The following is a 27847-nucleotide window of genomic DNA, read 5'->3' as shown; positions in this document are numbered from 1 at the left end:
TACCGTTTAATGTACTATCTGCCATTATTTATACGTATAAATTAAGTAAATTTAAACACTAAATAATAATAAAATGTTTATCGGTTAGGGGTAGGTGGTATAAAAAGAATCGAACTACTATTTAAACTTAGCAAATAGCCACTGCCTTCTAAAAAATCCTATTACACTTCAAATACTTTTTTTACGAAGATCTTTCTGTAATTTTAGCTGGTTCTTATCATGTTGGCTTATGTTCAAGTGTTTGTTTTTCCAATAAGTTTGGGTTTTAGTTAGTTCTTTAATGCTATAAAATGGGTGGGCGGTACCATGATACCGCGGCTCAACCTCAGAATCACTACTGCGCAGACTCAAGCTCCAAATGATATAATCGATAACAATATGTCTGGGATATTTTGGCGTTATTTTTTTATTTCTTACTGTTGAAGGAGACACGTGGTTAATTTTTTTTTACAGATTATAGGACATATCATGGACAATATCATTGCATAGTTTACATTTATAATATTGACTAAACTTCCTCACCTCACCAAGTTTATAGAAATGTAGTTGAAAGGCAGGTGATACAGAAATAATCATGATTTTGCCATCACAACCATCAGCTCATTAACATAAGACTGCCTACATTTACATAAGAATGCATATTCATGATGAACGATGTGTGCACTGTGTTAGCCAATCATAGCAGAGCTCATTTGCATGAATTCTGAAGTAGCAAAAACAGCCTGTTTAATTCCAAAGGTTAGTGAGAGTGGAAAATATAATGTAAAAAAATTGCCAGTTTTTTACTATCTTTTATAGTAAAAATAAAAAAAATGTATACAAAATTTTTTATTATCAATACAAGCAGACTGTAGGGGAAAATAAAATGCTAAAAAGTGTAGAATATGTCCCCTAAAAAGCTACACTGTTTAGTTTTTTTCAAAACAACACATAGCCCTGTCACATTTGCGCGTATGAAAATGAGCTTTCCTAGACTGTGTGTGTCTGTGTATATAAATGAACAGATACACAATGTCCTGTGATGTATGCATTCGTTCTCAGAGGAGGCCTAGCCTGGGCTCGTTTCTTTTTTCTCGCACTCTCCTTTAATGTCTGAACATAATTTTTTCTCCCTCTTGGAGCTGTTTGGCTTTGTAATTGTTTTCCCAGCGGCTCCGGTTCAAGTGCGGAGCTCTCTGCCTTCTCAGTGGCACCGTTTGCCTGCGCGGATGTGAGCGAGTGCACGCTGAACGGAGCAAAACACCTCTTCCAGCCGGCAGCCGCTCTTCTCTCTCTTTGTTTATATTCAATGTTTTGTGTTTAACCGAACACTTACCCTTTAACAGCCTGGAAAATAACGATAATTTAATTTGCAACTGTCAGATAAGGTGGCAGACAGATCCGCAGTGGAAGCGGCCGAACTAAATATTGAAAACAGCGGTTTGGATGGGAATTCTTTCGCAAGTTCACGGCAGGACAGGCTGCAGAAAATAACATTTGTTAATGCGAGGAGGGCGGAATACAAGACACAGTTCAGCAGAACTCGCTCAAGTATGTAAACTCGAGTCGACCGTCTTGATGTAGAGCAGCTCTCTTTGGCATGAGAGGGTCGTCAGAGACACTTTGTCTTGAGGATGAACACGGGCAGCGCTAGGGGTGGGCTTCTGGGATGTTTCTGACCATAAACTTTCCACGTCTGGAGATTTTTATCATTATTAATTCCATTTAGGATTGCAATAAAGCTTTAGACTATCGGCATGTTGAAACAAAATGTTTACATTGCATAAATCCTGCTCTGCAGATGAAGAGAGACTAAACCTGTTTGTTGACTTTGTGGTCAGAGTTTCGCTCCATTCGGATGTAATAAACACCCAATATTCAGCGTTGCTCAAGGAATTTGTTGGCAACCTTTGAAACACAATCCAGGACGCTGAGGTTCTTGCAAAACTCTTTTGTTAAGAAGCTTCAGTAAATCCAGCAACTAAATTTCTCTTAGAAGAAACATTCAGCATGCAAACTTTTGAACAAACTAGACACCTTGACGACATAAAACTGTCATCAAAGTAGTGTGCATTGGACTGCACTACCGTTTTTTAATTTTTTTTTAAAGAAATTAATACTTTTATTCAGTACGAATGCATTAAATTGATCAAAGTGACTTTTTTCAACATTGATAATAATTTGAGCAGCAAATGAGCATATTAGAAGGATTTCTGAAGGATCACGTGACACTGAAGACTCTGGAGTAATGGCTGCAGAAAATGTAGAATATATTAAAATAGATAATATTTCACAATGTTACAGTTTTTAATGTAGTATTTTTGATCAAATGCATTTATTTGATCCTTTATTTATATAATGCATTATAAAAGTATTTGTAATGCATTAATCATGCCTTCTAATGCACCTTCTAATGCATTGCATGGTCTTGTGAATAATTGTAACCACAGTTATAATTCATTATAAAACATGTCTACACACCTTTATAAAGTATAATGCATGAAAACACGACAAACAACCAACTTCAGATGTATCAAGGAATCTGCAAATATTGTAATACATTTTAAATTTGGTTACAATTATTTATGAACGGATATAATGTGCATTATGAATACCTCTGTTATGCATTATACAAGGCTTTAAGTAAAGTGTCAACATTGATTCAAAAACATTTAAAAAATCTTTCCTCCCCAAACTTATGCAAGCCAAAAAGGTCAGCATAATATTGAGAGTTTTTCTTTATTAACAATGACTCACCGCACAAGTAACATTTCAACATGTATTATCAAGTGTCTCATATTTCCAGTATTTCGTCAAAGGATGTCCCCATGCGCATTCACAGAGGGCTTGGTGTAAACCCTGAACATTCACTAACCCCTTTTAAAGGCTGGTTCAGAACGCAGAACGTTTGTGCCCCCCCCCCCCCCCTCTTTTCGACGGCTAAGGGGTTGAAGAAGGCTAACAGGCTTAGCACCACAAGGAAAGCCTCTTAAACAGAGCGTGTCGGGCCTGAGTTGTGATCTTCTTGCTGAGAAAGAGCCTCTTAAATTGTTTGTTACCATCCTTCAGGAGAGAGAGAGAGAGAAACACAGGCACACAGACAGAGAGGGTACATGCTAATAAGTGCCTTGTGTTAAAATAATGATAAACCCCACATCAAAAGGGCGAGAGTCTTAAGCCCCTAACAGTCTGATAGAGAGCGAGAGAAAGATCCTCTCTGCTTTCGACTTAATTGGGGGAAAGAAGTTCTTCAGAAGTTTCTAATTAATCGCCACATCCTCCTCCCCCCTCCTTTCGATCACCCGGTTTCTCAGACTTTTCAATTTCAAATGACTTGAAACATGTTTGTTTTACACATTATAAAAATGCTAATAAAACAAAACTTAAAATTAAATAAAAATTTGAATGTTAATACTGTACTTTGAAATTTGATTTACTATATTTGTATCGCAATAGCAGGCCCCTTATTTGTTATTTACATTTTTATAATATTATGTGTGATTTTAATTATGCATTTAAATTAATTAATATTGTACAAAAATACAAGTGAAGATTATACACTACTATTGTTCAAAAGTTTTACCTCTGTAAGATTTTTAAAAATGTTTCGAAAGCCATCTCTCGTGTTCTCCAAGGCATTTATTTGATGCACATATATTTAAAAACACAGTAAACACTGTAAAATATTATTAAATATTATTGTATTTTAAAATGAAATTTATTTCTGTGATTCAAAGCTGAGTTTTCAGCATCATTACTCCAGTCACATGATCCTTCAGAAAATATTCTATGCGGATTTGGTCCTCAAGAAATATTTCTTATTATTATTATAATTAATAATTTTTTTTGAAACCGTGATTTTTTTTCTTATTTTTTTTAAGGATTCAATAGAAAGTTCAAAAAATAGCATTTAATTGAAATATAAATATTTTGTAACATTATAAATGTCTTCACTGCCACTTTTGATCAATTTCATGTTCCCTTCCTGAATAAAGGTATTAATTTATTTAAATGCCATTGTTTCTGCCTAGTAAAAAAAAAAAAAAAAAATCAGGTAACAGCAATTGCTTTAAACATAATAATTATTTATTTATTTGTTTGTTTGTTTGGTTTTAACTTTGGTATTTGTAGTAGTAGTGCTTCTCTAAAGGGAAGCTTGCTTACAGTGTACTAGCAGTAAAACTCTTTCAGATGAATTACTGTACGTCTCGAATTCATGCCCTTTAAAGAGCTTCAACTACAACAAGCAAAGCTCTGACCACCTTGAACTTTTGCATAGTTCCAAATATATATGTCCGTTGCAATTGACTATATAAAGCTAATGAGACGCAGTTACACGCTGTAATTTTCCTCCTGCTGTCACTTTGTATCAAAGCAGTGCAACTGAAGTCATGTGATCCCAAACTAGTCGGCACAGACCTGGCATGTCGACTAGTGCCAGAACTAATGGACTGGTTCAGTGCCACTCCTAACATATGGTGATCAAAGCTGGAATATGAATTTTGACAATTTTGAAAAATTAAGGAAAATCTATTTCTGTGTGTGGGAGTTTGCAGACACAAAGTCTGGCGTCATGCCACTTACCTGTCAGGTCTCACCCACTCAGGTGCCAAACTCCTGACACACATTTGCATTACTGAGCAGCGTGTGTGTTCGACACCACCCATTCCCTTTCAACAAACCTCTCATGAATGACATTCACGTGTTATGTTGCAAAATAGATCCTGACAGGTGGATCAAGACCCCAACGCAAATTGGCTACTTATTTTTTTTTTTTTAATAAATAAATAGGCATTTTATTATTTTGATTTGAGCAAAAAGAGATCGCAGAGTGGTACGAGATCTCTAAGAAATTATGAAAAGGGTCAGTTACACTGAAAAAAAAATTGGTGTTGGATTAGCTATTGATAGGGGTCATGACATGAGAAAGAGATCTTTGTTTGTACCATTAAAACATCCTGCAAGTCTCATAGATTCAGGACCGTAACCACCATAGACATTGAGCCCCCCCCCCCCCCCCCCCAATAATTAGAAATGGCCAAATTGTCCCCCCCCCCCCCAATATTTGAAATTATTGCACTGCTCTGCTGCATTATACAGCGGTCTGTTTGTTAGGATGACAAAAAGGTTTAAAAGTACAATTTTTAGTCTGTTTTGCCTCAGTGGTCTAACAGTGCTCGTCAAGATGTCAAAATGATTGAGATGGCTAATCAAATCAAAGTAGGCGGGTTTACGTTCTCTTTTGGCTCATGCAGTGCACAGTCTTCACACAGAGGAGCGCTTCAATCTATCGCTTAATGCTGCTGCGGAGAGAGACTTTATTCTTTCCGGAGAAATCACAAAACAAAATGCACACAAACGTGTCCCTGCTCTTAATATACAATCATTGATGAACATCTTTGATTTTAATGAAGAAAACAAAAAAACTAAATGTGGACGGTTTACAAAAATCTACCACCAGACCTCTTTACAAAGAAATCTCTAGCGCTCATTTTGGCCGTAGTTTGTCTTGAAAAACGAAGATAATTTGACGGTTGTCGTAGGAAAAGTGACACCGCAGGATTGTGAGTCAAATCTTCTGACACTGCCAGAAATTAGTCTGAGGTCAAATTTGATCACAACGGTCATTAATCTGCCGCCGGTGAACATGTCTAACTAACGATCAGATACTTAAGATTTTAGCCTAGGATCAGAGGAATCTTTTAGGATTTGCTAAATTTGTCTCAGACGGCCAAATCGTGGCCAAACCCGTAATAATTGTTCAAAAGAATCACTTTAGCAAAGTTTTCATTATCATTTAATCCAGATTTACAGCAGTAACATTAAATCATATTAATCATTTCATATCATATTTTTTTATTTCATTATAAATATGGTGATTAGCTCACCACTCATATATGTTTGTTCGGAGCATTTGGCTTCGTAAACAATGCACAGTTTAATGGAGAGTTTTACAAATAAACGTTTGTTAAAAAATGAAGCAGCGAACTGTATTGGATCTGACAGCAGCTGCATCACAAACCGTAAGAAATTGATTTCATAATGCTTTGTCTGTAAATTATGATTTTGTACGGATAATGTTTTCAAAACACTTACTCGCGTGAAATAGCGAGTGGACATTGATACTGTTTGCTATGCAAGGATGTTAGCCAATCATAATAGTGGCTGTTTACTGACGAGCCTTAGAGGAGCTGCCCAGACAGAGGGTCAGAATAAAGATGGAAAATTATAGTGGAAAAGTCGTTCCTCTGTGCCATTATCGTTATAGTTGTGGTATATGGACTGCTGTTCTTTCATATTTAGAAAGATTTTTAGTACAATATCTTTATAGTTATTTCCGTGATGTGAACGGCCTTTACAGTGTATACAGTTCAGTGCTCATTATGCAGAAATATTCGATCTCGGAACGGCATGTTTGAACAATCAGAATCAAGTATTCCGCAAGAAATATATTACACTTTCCCTTATACATATAGTCGCTTCCTAATACCCATCTGCTGAAAGTCTTCAGAAAAGATCTCCCCTCCCGTCGCTCCACTCTGTGGGTTTGACATGTTGTTTTGTTCGGCTTGCACATTGCATACAATTCTGATGCAACCCGCTGTAAACGCTCAAATCTTTTCACTCTGTGTGCGTGCGTGTGTGCGTGCGTGCGCGCGTGTGTGTGTGTGTGCGCCCGCGCTTGTTGTCTTGTTGTGTGTCGTGTGCCTCTCTGTCTGTTTCCAGAGCTCACACCACACTGACAAGCAGCGGATCACTAAGTGAAACAAAAGACTCTTTAATAATTCAGTCACCCCACCCCTCTCACATAAACACACACACACACACACACACACACACACACACACACACACACACACACACACACACACACACACACACACACACACACACACACACACACACACACACACACACACACACACACACACACACACACACACACACACACACACACACACACACACACACACACACACACACAAAGTCTCCATTCGTTTGGATCTCTGTGACAAGAGGCTGCTCTTTTTGTCTCGTCTTTTATCCGCTCACACATGAAACCAGAAACGAGGCAGAGAAGCGTGTGGGAGTGTGTGTGTCCATCTACAGTACATACAGACCGTTCTTCTCTCAGTTTTAGTTAGCAGGTCATCCAATTCCGGATTAAACCTGCTCCCTGAATCCCAACATGGACTTTTTCTCCTTTAATAGGCTCCTATTTGAACGTAGCCTAATCATCATTTGGCTTGACATGGATCTCCCCTAATCTAGTTCTGCACGTCCGTGAGGAAGATGAAGGCATTTTTCCTCCATTAGCCTGAGACAGGATTGCAGTATTCTACTCAATGCACTGATTGTTTTCCAAAATATAATTGCAGTTATCATATGACTCTGCACATGCATAATATGAGCGCTATGAAATATTCATGAGCGCTTGGTATGCGCAGGCCAAAGCTGTACGGGGTAACCCAAGACTGGGTAATGTGGCAGAGGAGCTAATCAGGTTTTGTTACACAACCAGGTTCCATGGGCGACCGCAGACTGTTTCAAAGGGAAGAGACTTCTGAACGTGAAGTGTGTGTGATGGGTTCAGACATTTGAATGTGTGTGTCGTCGGACAGGTGGTGCTGTCAGGTGTGTGTTTGATTAATGAGGGACTGGAGATGTTTAATCGTGCGTATTGGACATGCATGTGCACACACTTCTCCCGTTGTGTCTTGCACAAAAAAAATTCTGCCGCAATTCCACTTAACTTTACAAATCAACACGACCTATTTTTTTTCCCGCTCAGCTTTTCGCTTAAAACCAGCTGAGACTAACCTCGACATCTGTCCAAACATGTCTGAAATTATTTAAAACAACAAACCCTGCCGTACTTTTTATTATTCGAGCAACAACTGTAGTTTTTTTTTTTTTAACCAGGGCAAATTCATTATAGGGTTTCTTCTCACTTTTCCCTCTGCCTACATTTGTTATCCTTGTAATCGCTTTTGCCAAAACATTCAGCCTTTTAATTAAATTCATAAGTTGACACAGCTTTATCTCTCTCAGTGGTCTGGTTTGAAAAACCAGATTATGCTGCTGTCACAGTTTTCTTCTCTCGCTCCTTTCCGGGAACTGAATAAGAAATGGTTCTGCTTCTATATCGGTAAGACCTTAAAGACTGGAAATTGTATGAAAACAAACTATAAAGGGGGGAAACATGTGAGAGATGGGGTCTAAAGAAAGATTTTTGGTCATTTTGTTTGGTTTATAGTAACGTTAGTTACAAAAGTCATTTATTAATAATAATAATCACACATACACACAATGGGTAGTAATTTAATCTGGATTATGTACTTGTAATTATATTATATTATGCTTTAAAATACTCATTATCAGACTACAGTTACTTTTTTATTGATTACATGATCACACGCAATGGCAGTAAATTATTCATAATTCATTGATCCTCCCTACTACTTCTTTTAAATCTTATTGAATTGAAAACTGCTTTATACATTCAGAAGGTCTTCCAGGTTTGTGGATTTACACACACAGACCAGCCACTGAAAACCTTTAAGAAGTGTTTTCCTCAACATTGCTTATCTAATCATTTCCTGACGAACACATGAATTATTATTCAAATGTATAACTCAGTGAGTCATTTAATCATGTTCTATTACATTTGGAAGGCTTTTGTCATTCAAACTTATTAAAATATACAAATTCACGTCATTTCATATTGGCATGCAATGCAGGGATTCCACAACTAAATGTCAGCTGAATCTCTTTGACATAATACATTTACTTTAACTATGCATTAACTATAAGCAAAAAAGTTAGGCCAATAATACTATTGTCAATAATAAATAAATAAACAAATAAAATAGTTTATAGTTCTCTCTCATGACTAAAATGTAAATCTTTTTTATTGTGTTTTTATTTTTTTTTAATAGTTTTTACTTAAAAATTAAAATTATTTAATAAAAATTTGTATGATTTAATTACTTAAAGGAACTCCGCTAGAGTTAAACAGTTGAGTTTTAAGTTTTCGAATCCATTCAGCCGGTAGAACTTTTAGCATAGTTTAGCATACATCATTGAATCTGATTAGACCGTTAGCATTTTCTAGGCCGATATGGCTAGAAACTATAAAATCACAACTTTTCATTTTCTGTCTGTCTTATGCCGGATTCCATGCAACCCGTAACCCGTATTTTTCCAACCATATACCAGTGAAAGCTTCTCTTGTCGTATGCGCCGTTTTTCTACGTCGTTTCCCTCAAATAAGCAAGGAGTAAGCACATTTAGTGATAAAAATGATTAAATGAGCATAAGCCTTGTACGGTCCGCCATGCTTTGTTTACATCTAGCTACCACAATTCCTCACGCTCAGGCAGTTTGGCATGACTTTGCCTGGAAGGCTACAAAGCCATGAGTCATGGTTTGAAGTTGTAACTTACGGGCTCAAAAACCTGCCTGGAACGCAGCATTAGTACACGAAGAGTCAAGTTTTAAATAGGAGAAATATCAAAACTCTTTGGTCATTTTTTTGAGCGAGATGCTAACGGTCTAATCAGATTCAATGATCTATGCTAAGCTATGCTAAAAGTTCTACCGGCTGAATGGATTCGAAAACGTAAAACTCAACTGTTTAACTCTAGGGGAGTTGGAAAAATGAGCCTACTTTCAAAAAAAGTGGAGTGTTCCTTTATTAATAGCTTTTCATTAAACTTACAAACCCCGGTCTGGGAAACCCTGACATAATGTAATATTTAATGCACTTCAAATAAATGTGATAAATGATGTTGGGTCAAAGTAATCTAAAAGTAATCCAAAAGTACTCAGATTACCTTAAATATGTAATGCAATGGTTTACGTTACTAACTACAATTTTTGTCATGTAATTTGGAATCAGTAACTGACTACAATGTGTAAGTAATCTACCCAGCAAAATGTGTGTCTGTGTGTGTCACTAGTTATTGAAATAAATCGTTTTATATAATTTTACAATAATATTTGAATTTTATTATATATTTGATTTATTTGATTATGTATTATATATTTGAATGTAGATACATTTTGGATATATTGTAAATATGAATGTAAAAATTGTATGCCATGTTTGATTTATTTTGTGACTCTCATTGGCTGTGAGGCTGCGGCCATAGCAACAACACGTATTTTTTCAACATTTCAGAATATTTGATTGTACGTCTTAAAACAATGACGTTCATATCGAAGACCATATATTTTCTCTTCATCTTGTTCAGCCCAAGAACTTTTAATCTAAACACTCGAGGTAGGCCTGCTGATAAAATGTGTTTTCACAAGAGAGCGGCTCTATCAACGGCAGGTTGTTTCAAAGCAGCTAAAAGAAACAAAAACGGCAACTATTTATCAAATCCGTCAGCGTTTAATTGAATGTGAAGCGGTGGACAGGAACAGTCAGTCTTTTCATTGAGCTGTCGGGACATGATGAATGGAGCGAAACGTGGAAATGCCCATCTCTCCCGTGTCATTCATCAGCGCCGGCGTCACGCACACGCCAGCCGCGCACGCAGATAAGGAAAGTTTATGAAGAGAATTAGTTCTGAATATGCTTCTAATGAGGTCATTATTTATTTTCAGCTGAACAGTGAAAAAAATAGATTGTTTTTAACCGATCCGTCCCTCCCGCAGTTACTAATGTTGCATATGGAATGCTGTAAGTGCTGAAAATAAAATGAAAAATGGCTTCACTTAGTCTACTCTGAGCTTAAGTGTGAGTAAATGTTGTTTATTGTGCTTTAATAGATATGTCTTCATCTGGATCAGTTCGATGTCGTAAAACTGTCTCTCTCTCTTTGTGCAGATTGAGAACCTGCAGGAGCAGCTGAAGGATAAGGAGAAGCAGATGACCAGTCTAAAGGAGCGCGTCAAATCCCTGCAGGCAGACACTTCAAACACGGACACGGCCCTCACCACGCTGGAGGAGGCCCTGGCTGAGAAGGTGGACACCCACGAACACTCTCACACACACACAGATTCATTTACAGCCGTCTGAACCCATCAGTGTCGTGTTGTACACTAATAGGCAGTTTTAGGATTGTCATGACACCAACATTTTGTTTGCCATGATGCTCACCCATGTAGTGCCTGTCAGTTATACTCCGCCTTATCTTTTATTGTAGCATTAACTGAAACCAAAGTACTGGTTTTGTATTTTTCTCATCCGTTGCCAGTTTAGAGCATTGCGGCAAGTGCAGGATCCGAACAAAAATGCTGACATTGACTGGAGTGAATAATTATTGTAGCTATAATAATTAATAATAATAGTAGAAAATGATAATAAAATATATTATAAAATAATGAAATAATTATTAATAATATGTGTTATTAATAATAATATTATTTAATATGGATTTATGATCAATATCATTAGTAAATGTATAAATATTACATTAGTATTTTTATTACAATTCATAACAATTTTTTTATATGAATGTATGATCTACTAATAGTAAATATTAAATACATATTGTTTATTATTTTGCATTAATAGTATAACTTCAATTAATGTTAAATTTATATTTAATATTAATGTTTAAATTAATATTATTAGTAAATATTACATTCATATTAAATAATAGGAATAATAATATTAACAATAAACACATAGTAATAGTAAATTATAATAAAATAAAATAGTAAATATAAGTAAAATTAATAAATGTTATTAGTTTTATTATTATTAATGTTCTTATTTAATATGAACGTATAGTCTAATACTATTAGTAAATATATAAATATTACAGTAAGTTATTAAATAAAATAAATAAATGTTGGTTTTATTATTATTAATGTTCTTATTTAATATTAATGTATAATCTAATGCTAAATATTATATTACATTTAGTTTTTTATTTAATTTTTATTAATAGTAGTAGTATTTTATATTAGTAGTAATATTTTCTAATGACAATTAATATTAATTCATATAAATCTTATTAGTACATCTTATTATGATATTGCATTTAGTTTGTTGTTGTTATTATTATTATTATTATTAGTAGTAGTAGTAGTACAAATTAATACACTTTTTATGTATTATTATTTATACATTATATTTGTTTATTATTATTATTATTATTATCATTATCATTATTATTATTATTATTATTATTATTATTATTATTATTATTATTATTATTATTATTATTATTATTATTATTATTATTATTAACTACACTATGGATGGTAGTAGCATGTTCTCTCCTTCAGAGGCATGAGTTCCCAGGTGACAGATACAGCAGAAGCTGTGTGTGTGTGTGTGTGTGACAGCGGTGAAGATTGCTCTGTCACACACCCTTATGTAAGGCCTCAGTCATTCTCACACTACGATTGACCTCCCAGCAAGCGTACGGATCCACGGGTCAATCCCCGTCACTTCTCATCAACTCACATCGCATGTGTGATTGTCTTCGCCAACACCTTCTCGTAGTTTGCTGAATGTTTCAGGTCACGGACATCCAGATGACGCAGTTCTCTGAATCAACATATCCCCCACACACACACCCCACCTGCCCCCTGAACTCCATCTCATGAATATGAATTAATTAACCCTGGCGGTTATTAGCATTGTCTTATATGTCCGCCGTTTGGCGGCGATCTGCTGTTCTGCGTTTACCCACTTCATCTCGCTCACATACCCTCACGCGTCGAGGTTTGGGCCTCCCGTTCCTCCCAGCCGCGGGCCGGAAATTAACTTTGTCAGTCATCTGCATATTGAAAAAGAGAGCTCTGGCTCGTTTAGTGGACACACATACTCGAGCACAGGCGTACACGTACGCACTTTTGTGCCACGTTCCCCTCACACAGACTGTTTCTCTCCTTCCATAAGTTACCTAGACACACGCAGTTTTCTATTTCACATGCCTCGGATGCCGTACGAGCCACATTCTGAACCCCGGTTGCATCTGGTGCTGAGCATCACGGGGAGAGTTAGCTGGCACAGCGATGAGCGGTCATGCTTAATGTCACAGCTCAGCGAGGATCGGCCAGGAACGTCGGCTCGGGAGAGTGAAATACAGCCTTTGCGGTGAGAAATGCAGTGCGGGCCTAAAAAAGAGCTGTATTATTATTGTCCGGTTCGGCCGCTCGGTGTGTGAGTTTTGGCCGGCGCGGGTGTGAAAGTGCTGGAGGCTGATGCTCTCCATGGTTCCAGCCGTCCTCTTTCACAGGCCATCGACTGCGAATGCGAGGCTGCGCCAAAACACTCTTTCCTCAGACCTCTTATTGTCTCGCGTTATTGCTCTGTGTCTCTTTTTCCTCTCTCAGAATTATTAAAGCAGTGTTATTAAAGTGCACGTACTGTACAGCATAGTAGCCGTTCACATCAGATCTGACTCATTTCTACTAAAGTTACTTCCATTTTCTGAAAGAAGACGTGGCCAAATCCTCCAACACCTGGCCAAAGTTGACACATGTGTGAGATTAATGGATCGCACACCGAATGTTCATTCAAATATGTTCCACTAGCCGTGCAGAGTTACGCTTAAGTTGGGAATTAAGGAATTGGTGTGCCTGCGCTTTCTAAATTTTGACAGGTTTTGGCCCACTCTTGTTTTCGGGGTAAATATTACATCCCTTACACAAACTGAATGCACATGACCACAAAATCATTTCCTCTTTGTGTGTGCCACTTTTTTTCCTTTAATCTTTTAAAAGAAAAATGAATAGAAAGTGTACTATTATAGTGTTCAGCCTTTCATAAAACAGATATCCAACAAGTAAAGAGAAATCTTAAAGGCACTTCAATCTTTCATTGATTGATTTATTCATTTATTTATTCATTCATTCATCCATTCATTCATTCAAAAATATATTTTTAATAATAATAATAATAATAGGTTATTACACTAGATTTGTGTTTGTTTGCTTGTTTGTTTGTTTAAATTATATTACATTATTTTATTTTTTTTAAATAATAATAATAATAGTTTATTGCTCTAGATTCTTGTTTATTATTTATTTATTTATAGTAAATATTTTGTATATATTTTTTTATAATAATAATAATAGTTTATTGGTTTAGATTCGTTTTTATTTATTTAGTTTATTTATAATTTATATTTTTTTTAAATCTCAATACAAATTATAATAGTTTGTTGCTCTAGATTCTTGTTTATTTATTTATTTATATGAATTTGTTTTGTAATATATTTTTTAAATAAAAATAATAATAGTTTATTGCTCTAGATTCTTGTTTATTATTTATTTATATTAAATTATTTTAATATATTTTTAATAACAATAACAATAATAATAATAATAATAATAATAATAATAATTGTTTATTGCTCTATATTCATGTTTATTTATTTCTTTTTATATATTTTTAAATATCAATTAAAATAATAATAGTTTATTGCTCTAGATTCTTGTTTATTATTTATTTAAAATAATTAAATACTTTTCATATTAAATTATACTTTTTAATAGCATTGAGTGGAATAAGAAAAAACAATTAAGTATAGTAATAATAATATTTTTTTGCTAATTAATTACATAAATATGTAAATAATAGTTTTTATATATTAATATAAATATTAATATTTTATATCAGTAATATAATATCCTAACTTCACTATGAATAGTGTGTGCTAGGTCTGTTATTATTTACTTGCTATTATTACTCATGTCATTGCAAATCTTTGTATTGTTCTTTTTTTCCCATGGAACACCAAAGGGTATTTTTTTTTAAGGATCTTCAAGCAGCTGTTTTCCATATGTCAACAGTTCATAGTTGCCCATATGACGTTTACGCTTTATTCCAAGTCTTCTTAAGCCATATGACAGCTTTGTGTGAGGAACAGGGAAAAATAAGTGAAATTGAACTATTCACTGGTGATCTTGCATCAACTGTTGGACTGAATGGAAAGCTCACCTGCTTAAGATCCTTCAAAGTATCTAATTCTGTGTACCACGAAAGAAAGTCACATGGGTTTGCAGAAACATGAGGTTGAGTAAAGTATTCATTTTCCCTCTGCTTCTAAATCACACATTTAACATGTCCTCTCTTGTTTGTGATGTTTGTAGGAGCGTATTATCGAGCGTCTGAAGGAACAGAGGGATAGAGATGAGAGAGAGAAGAGCGAAGAGCTGGACAGCAACAAGAAAGAGCTCAAAGAGCTGAAAGAGAAAGTCGGCGTACTGCAGGGAGACCTGTCCGATCGCGAGGTGAGCGCTTGTGTTTGCATGGACTCACAAACTAATACTTTATTAACGCCAGAATTGTATGAAGCTGCACATTTGATGATTTTTTCATGTTTTTCTAATGATTTACACCTGGTGGACAATGAAATCTATGCCATAGATTTACATTGTAGCAGTGAGGTGAACCATATCTAGAGAGCAAAATGTTTTGTCCTTGGACTGTAATCAGTAAGTAATGCCTTTGAAACACCCTAGCAACCACAAAGCAACAATACAAAATGTGTTGTGTTATTTAGAAAACCACCTAGTCTACAACATCATTTACTCTGTTGATGACCGTTAAACTACAATGTCATCTAGCAAACATACTTTGAGATCTGTGTAATCTGGTTGCATATTTGTGAACAGAAGTCTGTGTTTGCGGTGTAAATATTGTAGTCATGAATCGTGGCCTGTATGATCAACTAAATCCACAACTTAATCCTAAACGAAATCTCTTCTATCAGGAGATCTGTAAGTAAACTCTTCCAATATGCAAGCATATCAATGTGAAACCATTATTTTTATTTTTCAAATGAAAGTGAAATATTTGCACATATTTGATGTTTCTGCATGATTAGTAGATTAAATCTTGGGTTTGCAAATCATGTTACAGGTTTTTGTACTGTACAAGCAAACATGGCCAACAAACCGCTCAGAGGTGGGCGTCCAGCTGACATCTTGTGCAGTTTCACATTCATTATGCAATAAGTTGAGATGCTGGTTTTGCATTTATAACGCAGTAATCCTGTATAATGTGTCAGGTGCGGATTAAAGAGGTCAAAGCGGATCCCAGACAGCATTAGAAGCACTTCCTTTAGATTGTACTGTTGGATAAGGTGCTCAGGCTTGATAGAGACAGACTGATTCCACAGCCATCCGCACAACCCCAGAGGAGCTGTAGCGATGAGAACAGACATGCTGGACCCACAGCACTGTCAGTCGTGTGTGTGTGTGTGTGTGTGTGTACGACAAGAAGATAAATGGAGGATTCTAAATGTGAGGGAACGGCCCCTCCCAGAGAGCAACTGCTCATTTCTCTTTCTGTCTTCAACTCTCGCCGTTTTTGTGCCTTTTTGCCTCCTATCCTTTTTCTCTTTCTTTATTCCTTTTGCACTTTCTTGTATTTTGGATAGCGTCTCTCCAGTAGCCTTTTCATCAGCATAAATGAAATGAAATTTTGGCCAACGTTTACTCACCCTATGTTGTTCCAAGTCTGTATGACTTTTTTTCCTTGCGTGGATCACAAAAGGAGAAATTAAAAACATGTACTGGTCGCAGAAGCTCTCTGAAAATGCTAAGCTTCATAAAGGACTTAAATGCACCATAAATACAGGGTTGTTTAAATGTTTTGCATAATTCTAAAGCATATTTCCTCAAAATTCTCACTTAATTTTTTTTTTAAATAATTCTGTCTTTTATTTAAGTTTAATTTTAATAACATTTTATTATTTTTCATTTCATTTAATTGAAAACAACCTTTTCACAAAACTGGTCTGAATGTATCCAAAATTATCAAGTTCAACTGAAGGATTAAGGGCTTTAATTTCCTCAAAATTCTCATTACTGTAATATGTCTTGCCTATTTTATTTTATTTTATTTATTTATTTATTTTATTTTATTTTATTTTATTTTATTTTATTTTATTTTATTTTATTTTATTTTATTTTATTTTTTATTTTTTTTATTTTTATTTTTTATTTTTTTTTATTTTTATTTTATTTTATTTTTATTTTTTATTTATTTCATTATTCTATTTTATTATTCTATCTTATTTATTTTATTTTACTTATTTTTTAATAAATTATTATTATTATTATTATTTTTTTTAAATAAAATTAAAATAGTTATACAAAGCTGGTGTGAATGAATCAAAAATTCTCAAGTTCAACTCACTGACTCAATTATCCAGTTATAATTGATAAATGCTCACTAGAGTCGGAATAAGGACTTAAATTTTGACTTCATATGGCTTCTGAAAATTTTGGATATAGCGTACAGGTCATACAGACTACTTTTATGGTGCTTTCATAGTGCTTTTTTCCCCCCTTTTTGAAGCATGAAAGCTTCATTCCCCATTCATTGTAATTGCATGGAAATAGTGACCAGTACATTATTCAAAAATTCTCCATATGTGTTCCATGGAAGAAAAACAGTCATACGACTCTAGACCGACATGAGGGTGAGTAAGTGATGACCGAATGTTAATTTTTGGTTGAACTATCCCTCTAATGATGGTGTTCGCCGTGTACACGTACAGCAGCTTTCCCGCAGCTCTGTGTCTGTGGCTGTTTTATTATTCAGGTTATTCTTGTTTGCTGTGATCTCTGCATTCCTCTCCGCTGTCTGCCTCTAGAACATGGGCGATGCACATCCCCACCACTAAACCACTTCCTGTCTCACCCCCGTCGCTTCTTCCGCTCATCGGCTTCTTTCTCTTTCCCTTTCCCTTTCCATTTCTCTTTGCTTCCAAAAGTCCATAGAAATTCTCATGAAATCATGCCCAAGTCACATTTCACACCAGAATCAAAAAGAGAAATAAGAAATTATAGTCTGCAGAAATGAAATAATTCAAAGGGGAGGATTTTAAAGGTGTTTTGCGTTGCCGTTATTTTAATTACAATTAACCACATTTGCCTTTACTTTAATTCAGATTAGTATTTATTTATGAATTTTTCCACTGTATTACAATAACAATAACTGCAATACAATGACATATACTCAACCATTTTTGTGGTTGTTTTTTGCCTTTTATTTATAGAGTACAGTATTTTACAGTATGTTGAAGAGCTGCTTATTACAGTTGTTCAAAAGTAACAATAAAAACTGTTGCATGTTGTCTTATCACAAAAACAAATCTATTTCTAATAAATGCTGTCCTTTTGAACTTTCCATCAAAGATTCCTGAAAAAAGACGCATCATGGTTTCCTCAACAATATTAAGCAGCACAACTATTTTCCACATTGATAATAATAATCAGAAATGTTTCTTGAGCTGTGACACTGAAGATGGGAGTGATGATGCTGAAAATTCATCTTTGATCACAGGAATAAATTACATTTTTAAATGTATTAAAATAGAAAACTTAAAATTATAATCATATTTTACAATACAACAGTTTTTACTGTATTTTGATCAAATAAATGCAGCTTTGGTGAGCATAGGCGAATTAAACATTAAAAACAAAAATCGTATCGACCCATATTTGAACGGTAGTGTACATTAATTTAAATGTTAACTTAAATCTTGATGCTGACTGAAAAAAGGTCATATGCAATGAAACATGCATTGTAGAAAAACACCTTACTAGTCGTGAAAGTGGGCTTAATTTTATTGTTGTAAAATATGAATTTCTTTTGATTTTGGGGTGAAATGTGCCCCAGGAATCATGAGAGGTTTTACGGGATCCAGCCATGTCCTTTAGCTACACGTAATGCTCAGAGCGTCAGTGTCCTTGGATCATGACTGCTGTCCTGAGCTGCATGCGGCAGCCTCCCATCGCTCAGCATCCTGTTATATCCCTCTCCTTGTTTTTCCTGCATTGTGTTGTTGAGCAGTGACCTCTTCGCTCCGAGCTCTTTCAGCCTCCCCTCCCGCACTCTAATCATAAAGTGTGGAGTCCAGCACATCCCATCATTCCCCTCTCCTGTTTTCTTTACCAACGCGAGAGAATGTGGGGCGGCAGTATGAACATTAAGTGTGTATTTTGGTCCGCGGACTCCAGTCGAGTGTGAAATTGTGGGGCTCTCCGGCTGAAAGCGGAAACGGCAGGAAAGGCCTCATGGATGGAGGGACTCGGCTTAAAAAAACAGAGAGCTGATGTACTGCATATGTGCAGAGCCCTGTACATAATGGCTCACAATATTTGTGATATTACTATTGAGATGTAACCGCTACTGTTACACAAAATCGCTCTCTTGTTTCATATTTTATCACATTATTCCTCATAAAACCGTGTGCTGTTAAAGGAACAGTTCACCCAAGGTTGGAGCTTTCCTCCTTTAAAAAAGCAATATGAAAGCACTATAAAAGTATCGTAAAGTGGTCCGTATAACTTATAGTGCTATATATTCAAAGCCATTCTGAATCCATTGCTGTGGGTGAGAAACAGACTGAACTTGAAGTGACTATTTAAGCCTCATTCACACCTCCAGCAACACACTGCAACAAAGCGACATGATCCCATTAATTTTCACTGGAGGGCTGGCAACTCGAGCGACAGTGACCGCTGGTTACAGAATGTAGGTGTGTCAAGCAACGAGAGACAAGCGAAACAAGTTCAGAGTTCAGAGACTAGCAAGATGCAGCGACAAAGTCACTGGTGGTGTGAATGGGGCTTTACTGATAATCTTAAAATTATCTTAGGTGAGTCAGTGAACTGGATCTCATTCATGAACAAATCATTTAAACTGGTTTTGTGAAGTTGATCAAAAGATTCTATTAAAAGATCTGATTCAAAATAATGATTTGTTCATGAATCAGACATCAATATTTTGAGTGAATAACAAGTAAAAGTTTGGTCTGTTACTAATGTATGACCTCCGAAGATTCAGAATATACTGCATGAAACAAATGAGACACTTTTATGATGCTTTTGCACCCTTTTGTAAACTGGAAAGCAAAATCTCCATTCATTACAGTGTTATACAATGAGACAGCTTTGGAATGACACAAGGGCGAGTAAAAATTGTCATATTTGGGTGAACTTTCCCTTCAAGTCCTATATATATATATATATATATATATAAGATTATGATAGGTGAAGTGAATAACACTGATTATCTCTTCATCATGACCCCTGTTAGTGGGTGGGATATATTAGGCAGCAAGTGAACATTTTGTCTTCAAAGTTGATGTGTTAGAAGCAGGAAAAATTTGAGCGAGTTTGACAAGGGCCAAATTGTGATGGCTAGACTGGGTCAGTGCATCTCCAAAACTGCAGCTCTTGTGGGGTGTTCCCGGTCTGCAGTGGTCAGTATCTATCAAAAGTGGTCCAAGGAAGGAACAGTGGTGAACCGGCGCAGGGTCATGGGTGGCCAAGGCTCATTGATGTACGTGGGGAGCGAAGGCTGGCCCGTGTGGTCTGATCAAACAGACGTAGCTCAAATTGCTCAAGAAGGTAATGCTGGTTCTGATAGAAAGGTGTCAGAATACACAGTGCATCGCAGTTTATTGCGCATGGGGCTGCATAGCCGCAGATATTATATAAATAAATTTTCTTTCAAATGTGTACGAAATAAGGTCCAGTTTTTTTTATCCAATCCGATCCCATTGAATTAAATCCTTTTGATTGTGTTTGTGTACAAATGTGTTTCCAAAAAAACTAAAAAAAATGTCACATGGCAATGTGTCTTGGCTCTTCGTGCTTCCTGCTGTTGAAATTGGCTCGAAACGGCTGGCTGTGGTTCTGATCCGCATATTTACATGTGTTTGTGCTCAGGTTGTTTCAGTGCAATCAGGGACTGTGGCATGACGTTAGCAAAGTCTTCTCCTGCTTCTCATTAGCGCTTTCTCCCCCCAAACCTGATCGTCTCCATTCAGGAGTAGATTGTTCAATAAGTGCCCTTTGATTTAACCTTCCTTTCCCTTGCCCTCAGGCCTCTCTATTGGACCTGAAGGAGCACGCCTCGTCCCTGGCCTCCTCTGGACTGAAGAAGGACTCCAAGCTGAAGAGTCTTGAAATCGCTCTTGAGCAGAAGAAGGAGGAATGCACCAAACTTGAGAATCAGCTCAAAAAGGTGAGCCAGACACTTGGAGGCAATTGAAGCATCACAGCTAGCAAATACAGCGGGTCTCGTCAGCTAAGCAGCCAGGAGTGCGTAACAAGCCATTACGGTGACTGGCAAGCCGTTAGCGCTACTCTGACAACACTCAAAACAATGACAGTGAGCTGAATGTTTGCTCAAGTGCACTTTACCTGTAGAGTTTTTCTCTGTCGAGTGCTAGAGGGAAGATATTAGCTCTGTTTCAGACCCTAGCTAGCAACCTCGCTGTCTACGGTCAACAAAGGCTTCTGCCTTCAACGGCTGCATTCTAAATGAATCAGAACATTGTACTTGAGCCATTTTAAACACTTCAACAGAGCAGTTATGTTAATAGTCACTGAAATGTAAGTGCGAAAAGATACTCAGCAAAAGTTGATTGTTAGCATTTTGCTAAGCTAATATGCACATCACTTAATACTCTGTGAATCAGTCTAGTTTTATTTAGAGAGAAATTTTTTTTTCTTCTATCAATGTTAAAGTAATGAATGAAATTAGCTTATTTACAGTACATTTTACATATTGAAAGTCTTCATTTAGCTTAGCAAATTAGCAATTGGGGAAAGAGTTGCGACAAGGATATATGTGATGCTGACTTTAATCCAGGCCAAGATGTGGTATCATCATTTTGATACCTAAAATGTTGCCTAGCTAGACAGCTCTCTTGATTTCGGAACAGAGCTATTTATTGAATTTTGTATCTCAGGGCGTCTGTACACTACAAGAATCTCTGATGAAGCACTTTGATTTGCGTAAGATCCAATTTAAATTGCAGAACGGTTTTCTGCTCTTTTAGTCGGAAGGCTTAAACCTCACTTCTATCACTCAGGTCTTGGAAATGGCTAAACATGTTCATAAATAGGACTGCACGATATTGTTAAAAACTAATATATGTTACATTATGAAAAAGTGCAGGAATTTTTTTGGAAAGAATTCTAGAAGGATTTGAGTGATTTTGTTTTAAAACTTAAAAAAAAAAGTTATTTTTACTTTTTTAAGGGTTTACCACCCTTAGGGGTAAACAAGTTAGAAAAAAATGTGTCAATTAGTTGTCATAGGCTTCATTCCCACTGTTTTTGACCCATTCAATATGATTGATATGGTTTTTATTGTCATTATTATTAAATAAAAATATTAAACAAAATATCAAATTTAGCAAAAATACTATTGTACTATAGATAATAACATTTTATTTTATAGTACACTGTAAAATGTCTGTGATTGCCGACATTGTATTATACTGACACTTCCCTTAATGTGTTTTTTGACCTACCTGAGCTACCATTGCACACACCAATCTTTTGAATTCTTTAATTTCATTTCAATATGGATGGTATCCAACGAAAAAATGTAAGTAATACAATTAATAAATCGATTCAAAACGCTAAATAGTGAAAACTACCCATATCAGTGTCAGGTAAGATACTTGTCTAGATGTCTCTGCTCACTTATGTGGGTTTATTATAAATAGCCATTCTAAACTCATGTTAAGTTTATTTACATAGGGTTTTAACAATAAGTTAAAGTTATATCAGTCAATCATCTGCAAGCACAGCAGATAACCTTCTGTAATGCCTACAGCTAGAAAACGCACACTCCCAAGTCCCGTCTGAATCTGTACGTGAAATCACAGATATTGGGTGATAAGAATTGTAACTCAAACATTGTTTAGAAAACTAGTGCCGTCCGAATAGCGCTATTATTTTGGCAATTTTTTGGCAATAAATATACACTGCATGTTTCAGATTGAAGTTCAGCACTGTGTTCATTTACACATTTGCTGCCCATGCTGGTGTTTTGTCAGTGTCTCAGAGTGGCTTGATTTACAGTAAATGTACCAAGCCGCTCCAAGATACTGAAAAACACTGTATCGTATTTATTTCTATATATCGTGCAGCCCTATTCCCAATGATCTGTGCTTACTCGGACCACAAGTGATGTTTTGATACCACTTCATACTCCTACTCTGTGACTTCTCTCCTCATCACCATGTTTTCATACCCCTCTTTTCTCTCATTTTCTCTCCTGATCTTGCCTCTTTGTCATCCTCGCCTCCTTTTTTACATTTTTTTACCAGATCAGATGTTTCTCACGTTTTTCCTAAAAAATATTTTGTCATCACTCTCTGTGTATCACCCAATTCTGTTTCTTCCCCAACCCCTCTATGTTTTTCTTTCTTTCTTTCTTTCTATCCGAAAGCGCCCTGAGCTCATGTCAGGCCATCCCTTCAATCTTGTAAGTGCATCTTGGTGTGAAAAGCCTCCCTTAGCAGTGTGTATGTGTGTGTTTGTAACTAATAAATGTGTGAGTGGAGCTTTGCTTGCATGAGCTCGAGGCTTATCTCAAGTTTAGTTTTGTGTGTATGTGAGATAGAGAGGATATGTTAGGGAGCTGGCGGAGTCTCTGAGTGTTCTGAGATTTGCTTGCATGAGATCTTTTCTTATCTAAAGCTTGAGAGTGATGGCCTTGTGTGGTTTGACGTTGCTCCGCAGCAGAGCTTGGATTTAGTGCCGTGTTCGTAAGCTGATATGTGTCGCATTGAGCTGTGTCAGCATGGTGTGCACGTGCCTCTACAAACGCTACATTTTCAAAAAGTCCTTTTTAGAGCTAGTATAGTTTTATGAAAGGGGTTGTTCAACTCAAAAATGAACATTTGTCATCATTTGCTTGCTATCTTGTTGTTCCAAACCAGAATGCATTTTTTTGTTCCGCGTTGAACATGCACAATTAAATATGTTTGAGTGTTTGATGATGATGATTACTATTACCATTATTATTATTATTATTATTATTATTATTATTATTATTATTATTATTATTATTATTATTAATAGTAGTAGTAGTTAGGGATGTCACAAAGTACTTCGGTACCAAGTCGGTACTGAAATTTAAAAAATGTGACTATATCATTATGTAGTACCGGTAGTAGCGAGTGTATTGGGGACCCACTAATAGACAGCTACTTTCAATCGCTTTCGTGTTTATCTAAGTGCAGGGCTCCAGACTGTAGCCAAATATATACTAGTGTCTGTGAATATTAAACTGCAAAATACTATTTAAATATTAATCCTCCATGTTCTGCGTCTCTGTGTGAATTTGCCAGTCACGCACGAACATTCTGACTGGTTGAGTTTTATCAATTTAGATCATCACAGTTAAAACCATGCATATAGCGCCTCACTACCATGTAAAATCTAACTATATCGTTTCTATATGGAAAAACAGTAGCCTAAATACTAGGGCTGTGCGATATTGAAGAAAAATGCGATATGCGATATCCTTGTTAAATAATGCGATACTCGATATGCAATACGATATTGTTTGAAGTGTGTAAAATCCATTTCTTTCCCCAACTGATATCTTTCACCGACTTTAATTAACCGACTGTGTTTACATGAATACTCATCAAGACAGCCATTTTGACATAACTGTGTGTATTTGACAGTTCGAGTGTGTAACAAGACATGAAAAAAAGAACGGCTTGTGCGCACGTTTCGGTGTGTGTGTGTCAGACAGCAGACGGAGCGAGACTGCAAGGAGTTGTTTTTCGCAAGTTATTGCGTTTAATAACTATTTTTAACGTCAAGCAAGTCACAGAAGTAACAGTCGTGTGCCCAGTCTATTCTCTGTTTTATGCGTCGACCTAAAACGTACACTTTTCACAATGTTGAAGTAGCCTATTAAAATCATTCAGATATTGCGTGCCCTTGCGATATGCATATTGCGATATGTAAATTTGTAATATTTCGATAATTTCAATATATTGCACAGCCCTACTAAATACATTTAGTATAAATGTACAAATGCTATAGCTAAGTAAAAAAAAATACTGTAATTATATTTTATTACTGCTTTAATACATTTAATACATGTCTACATTAATAATATAATAAAATTTGATATGTATATCCCACATTTCTGCCACAATACCATGTTGCAGTTAGTGTTACTACTGTAAATCCATGGTAAATTATGGCAATTTGTAGATTGAAAAGCCTTCTGACTGTTTTGTTGCTCACAGTGTTTCTCCTGTTTGTCAGTGCTGTTTCATCTGGTAAACTAGTTTAAATCACAAACGTGTTCTTCACTGAATTCAAGTCCTTCTCACTGGATCTCACAACGCTGTTTAGTGGTCACATGACTAAGACCGATCAGCAAGTAAACACATCTGCATCTGCGTTACTATAGTAAGCTTGTGCTGCGCTGCCGTTTGAGCTGAGCGGATGGTCCGTGTGGCGCAGCTCAAATGAATTTAGTTCCGCTTTTGGCGCATAAACATTTATCAAACTATTGTTATCATTTTATCGAGGAACATTATATTTTGTTAATTATCGTTATCTTTTTATTGCCCAGCACTACTTCAGAACACATGCACAGTGTTTTTTTTTTTTTGGAAGCTTGAGAGAATGTAGACTTATTGGTAAAATTTATTGGAAAGAGGCAGCCTGAACATTCTTCAAAATTTCTCCTTTTGAGTTTTACGGAAGAAAGTCATGGAACAACATGACCGAGTGAATGATGACAGCTTGAATTTTGAGTTAAATTTCCTTTAAATATGCACAAGCTGTAATGTTCATAGTCTGTGTGCTTCTGTGCAATTGTGGTTGTTAGTTTTTCAGACTGCAGTGAAATCTGTGCAAGTACATTTAGTTCTGGATGGTGATATTGATCACCTTCATACGCACATTCAGAGCTCTTTGCATGGCTTGATGAGAAGATCTGGGTCCCATCGTCCGTTCCAAGAGTAATGAAATCTCTGGCAGCGTGTGTGCGTCTGTGTTCGCACAGGGTCTCATATAAAAGCCGTGCAAGTGAAAACCCGCTGACAGCTCGGTGGGCGTCTGCTGTGATTGGATGAGACAGATAGGGGGCGGAGGACTCGACTGTCCCCGCGTGACCGCCAGGAGTGTACATGGATTAAGGTGTCAGCGAGGCTCACGGAATGAGAACAGACATGCCACCAAGACATCCAACAGTCTACATTACACAAACCAGCCAAGATTCCCCCAATGCACTTCCTCTACTACTTCATATGGAGGCACATCAAAACTCTTTTATATCCCCTGCTGCGCACACATGCACATTTATATCATTCAACAACGAGATGTTTTCTCACAAGAACATTTAGAGGTCAAGAAAGTCAGCATAAATGTATAAAAACCACTGCAAATGTGTGCTGTTTTCACATAGCCGCTCTGTTATTTTTCCTAGCCAAACAGGCACAGGCACAAACACATTATTAAACAACATTATTAAACCGCATTTCCCACAATCCCCTGTTTAGAGCTGGGACACTGGCTGTTCCTCTGAAAGATGGAGCCGTATGGATTGACCGCTCTGGCGTTCCAATACCAACACGCTGCACAGAGCTTACAAGCAGACACAGCGTCCCTTACAGCCCACTAATAACTATACAAATGCTAGTTATTTCCTACTCAGTCTGTTTGTCTCGCTGTGACTTTTTTTTGTCTATTTCTATGTTTTTCAAAAGGACAAATCTGTGTCTGTATTGTGAACGAGTTTGTCAGTGGTCCTGAACACATGCTTTTCTTATGAAGAATCCGAAGAATACAAATACTTTAGAGCCTATAATATTATGTTTTGCAGTTATATAAAATGTTATTTCAAGTTCAGTGTAAGATCAATATCTATATTCCTCTCATTTTTAGATATATCCGAGAACAAAAGGCTGTTAAACAATTAATATCATGCAACAAAGTCTGTGTTTTGACATAATCTACAAGTAAATAATCTATTTTTGCTTTTTTTTCCCCCACATACTTTTGGTGCTGTCTACGTTTGTCAAGCATTCCCAGTTACTTTAGAAAGAAAATTATAAAAAATTGGTAATTTGGTCCCAAACTAGCTACTACAAGTATTTATTTTATTTTATTTTATTTTATTTTATTTTATTTTATTTTATTTTATTTTATTTTATTTTATTTTATTTTATTTTATTTTATTTTATTTTATTTTATTTTATTTTATTTTATTTTATTTTATTTTATTTTATTTTATTTTATTTTATTTATTTATTTTTTTTTTTTATTTTTTTTTATTTTTTATTTTTTTTCTTAATCTTATTTCATTATTATTATTTTTTATCTATTTATCTATCAGTTTGTCTGTCTGTCTGTTTATTTATTTAATGTTTTTTATTTAATTTTAAATTTTATTATTTTCTTTATTTTATTATTCTTTTTCTAGAAAATAACAGTCACAGTTATTATTTTTTTTATGTCTTAAACTGTATTTATACCCCAAATTATAGTAACTGGGTTGGAAAAAATGTTCAACCTCCATTTACAGAAAAATGAATAGAAAATAAACAGCTCAAATTATATTTAATTTTTAGTTATATATTTTTGTTGCCATTTTCTGACGGTTAAGCACCTCCTTTTACTGACTGTTTGTTGAAAAAGAAAATAAATAATTACATCATTTAATAGTTGCAGACCCTATTCATGGAACATGCCTTGAACTCACAGATTATTTTGCTCCGCCCTCTTTCTGACACATTCTTGATGCTAATTGCTCATTACATGTCTGTATCGTGTTTTCGTATACAAACTTTCATTTCTTTTCCAGACTTACCCTTTTACACACATTTGTGTGCAGCAACCGGTCCGTCCGCACATGACAAGCTCTTGGCGGTCAGAGTGGAAACCTACTCAACCTCAGGCCGAGACTTTAATAAAGCTAATTAGCGGGGCCTAAACGTCACCTTCAAATATTATCCTCAATAAACCAGAACAGTCCTCTTTCACCCAGTGCCAGTCTAAAGAGACCTCAGAGGCCAGACACATTGCTGTATTTTTTACTAGCACGACACAGTAAGGATTTACTTTATTTTGTTTTATTTTTGTGCCTGGCTGTTTTGTAACC

General features: G+C 35.8%; 1 protein-coding gene across 1 annotated transcript in view; it reads left to right on the top strand.

The window, feature by feature from the left end:
* Window positions 1–27847, top strand: part of erc1b (ELKS/RAB6-interacting/CAST family member 1b) — a 266460-nt gene that overhangs the window by 65909 nt on the left and 172704 nt on the right. Inside the window, exons 9-12 of the mRNA XM_079817695.1 lie at window positions 10817–10954; window positions 15043–15183; window positions 20798–20938; window positions 23162–23197. Coding sequence (XP_079673821.1) covers window positions 10817–10954; window positions 15043–15183; window positions 20798–20938; window positions 23162–23197 — 456 coding nt within the window. The remainder of the gene's footprint in view (window positions 1–10816; window positions 10955–15042; window positions 15184–20797; window positions 20939–23161; window positions 23198–27847) is intronic.

Source organism: Gobio gobio (assembly GCF_949357685.1).
Source record: "Gobio gobio genome assembly, chromosome: 5".
Classification (NCBI taxonomy): Eukaryota; Metazoa; Chordata; class Actinopteri; order Cypriniformes; family Gobionidae; genus Gobio; species Gobio gobio.
The sequence above is the reverse complement of the archived record's forward strand: the minus strand, read 5'-3'. Positions and strand labels throughout refer to the sequence as shown.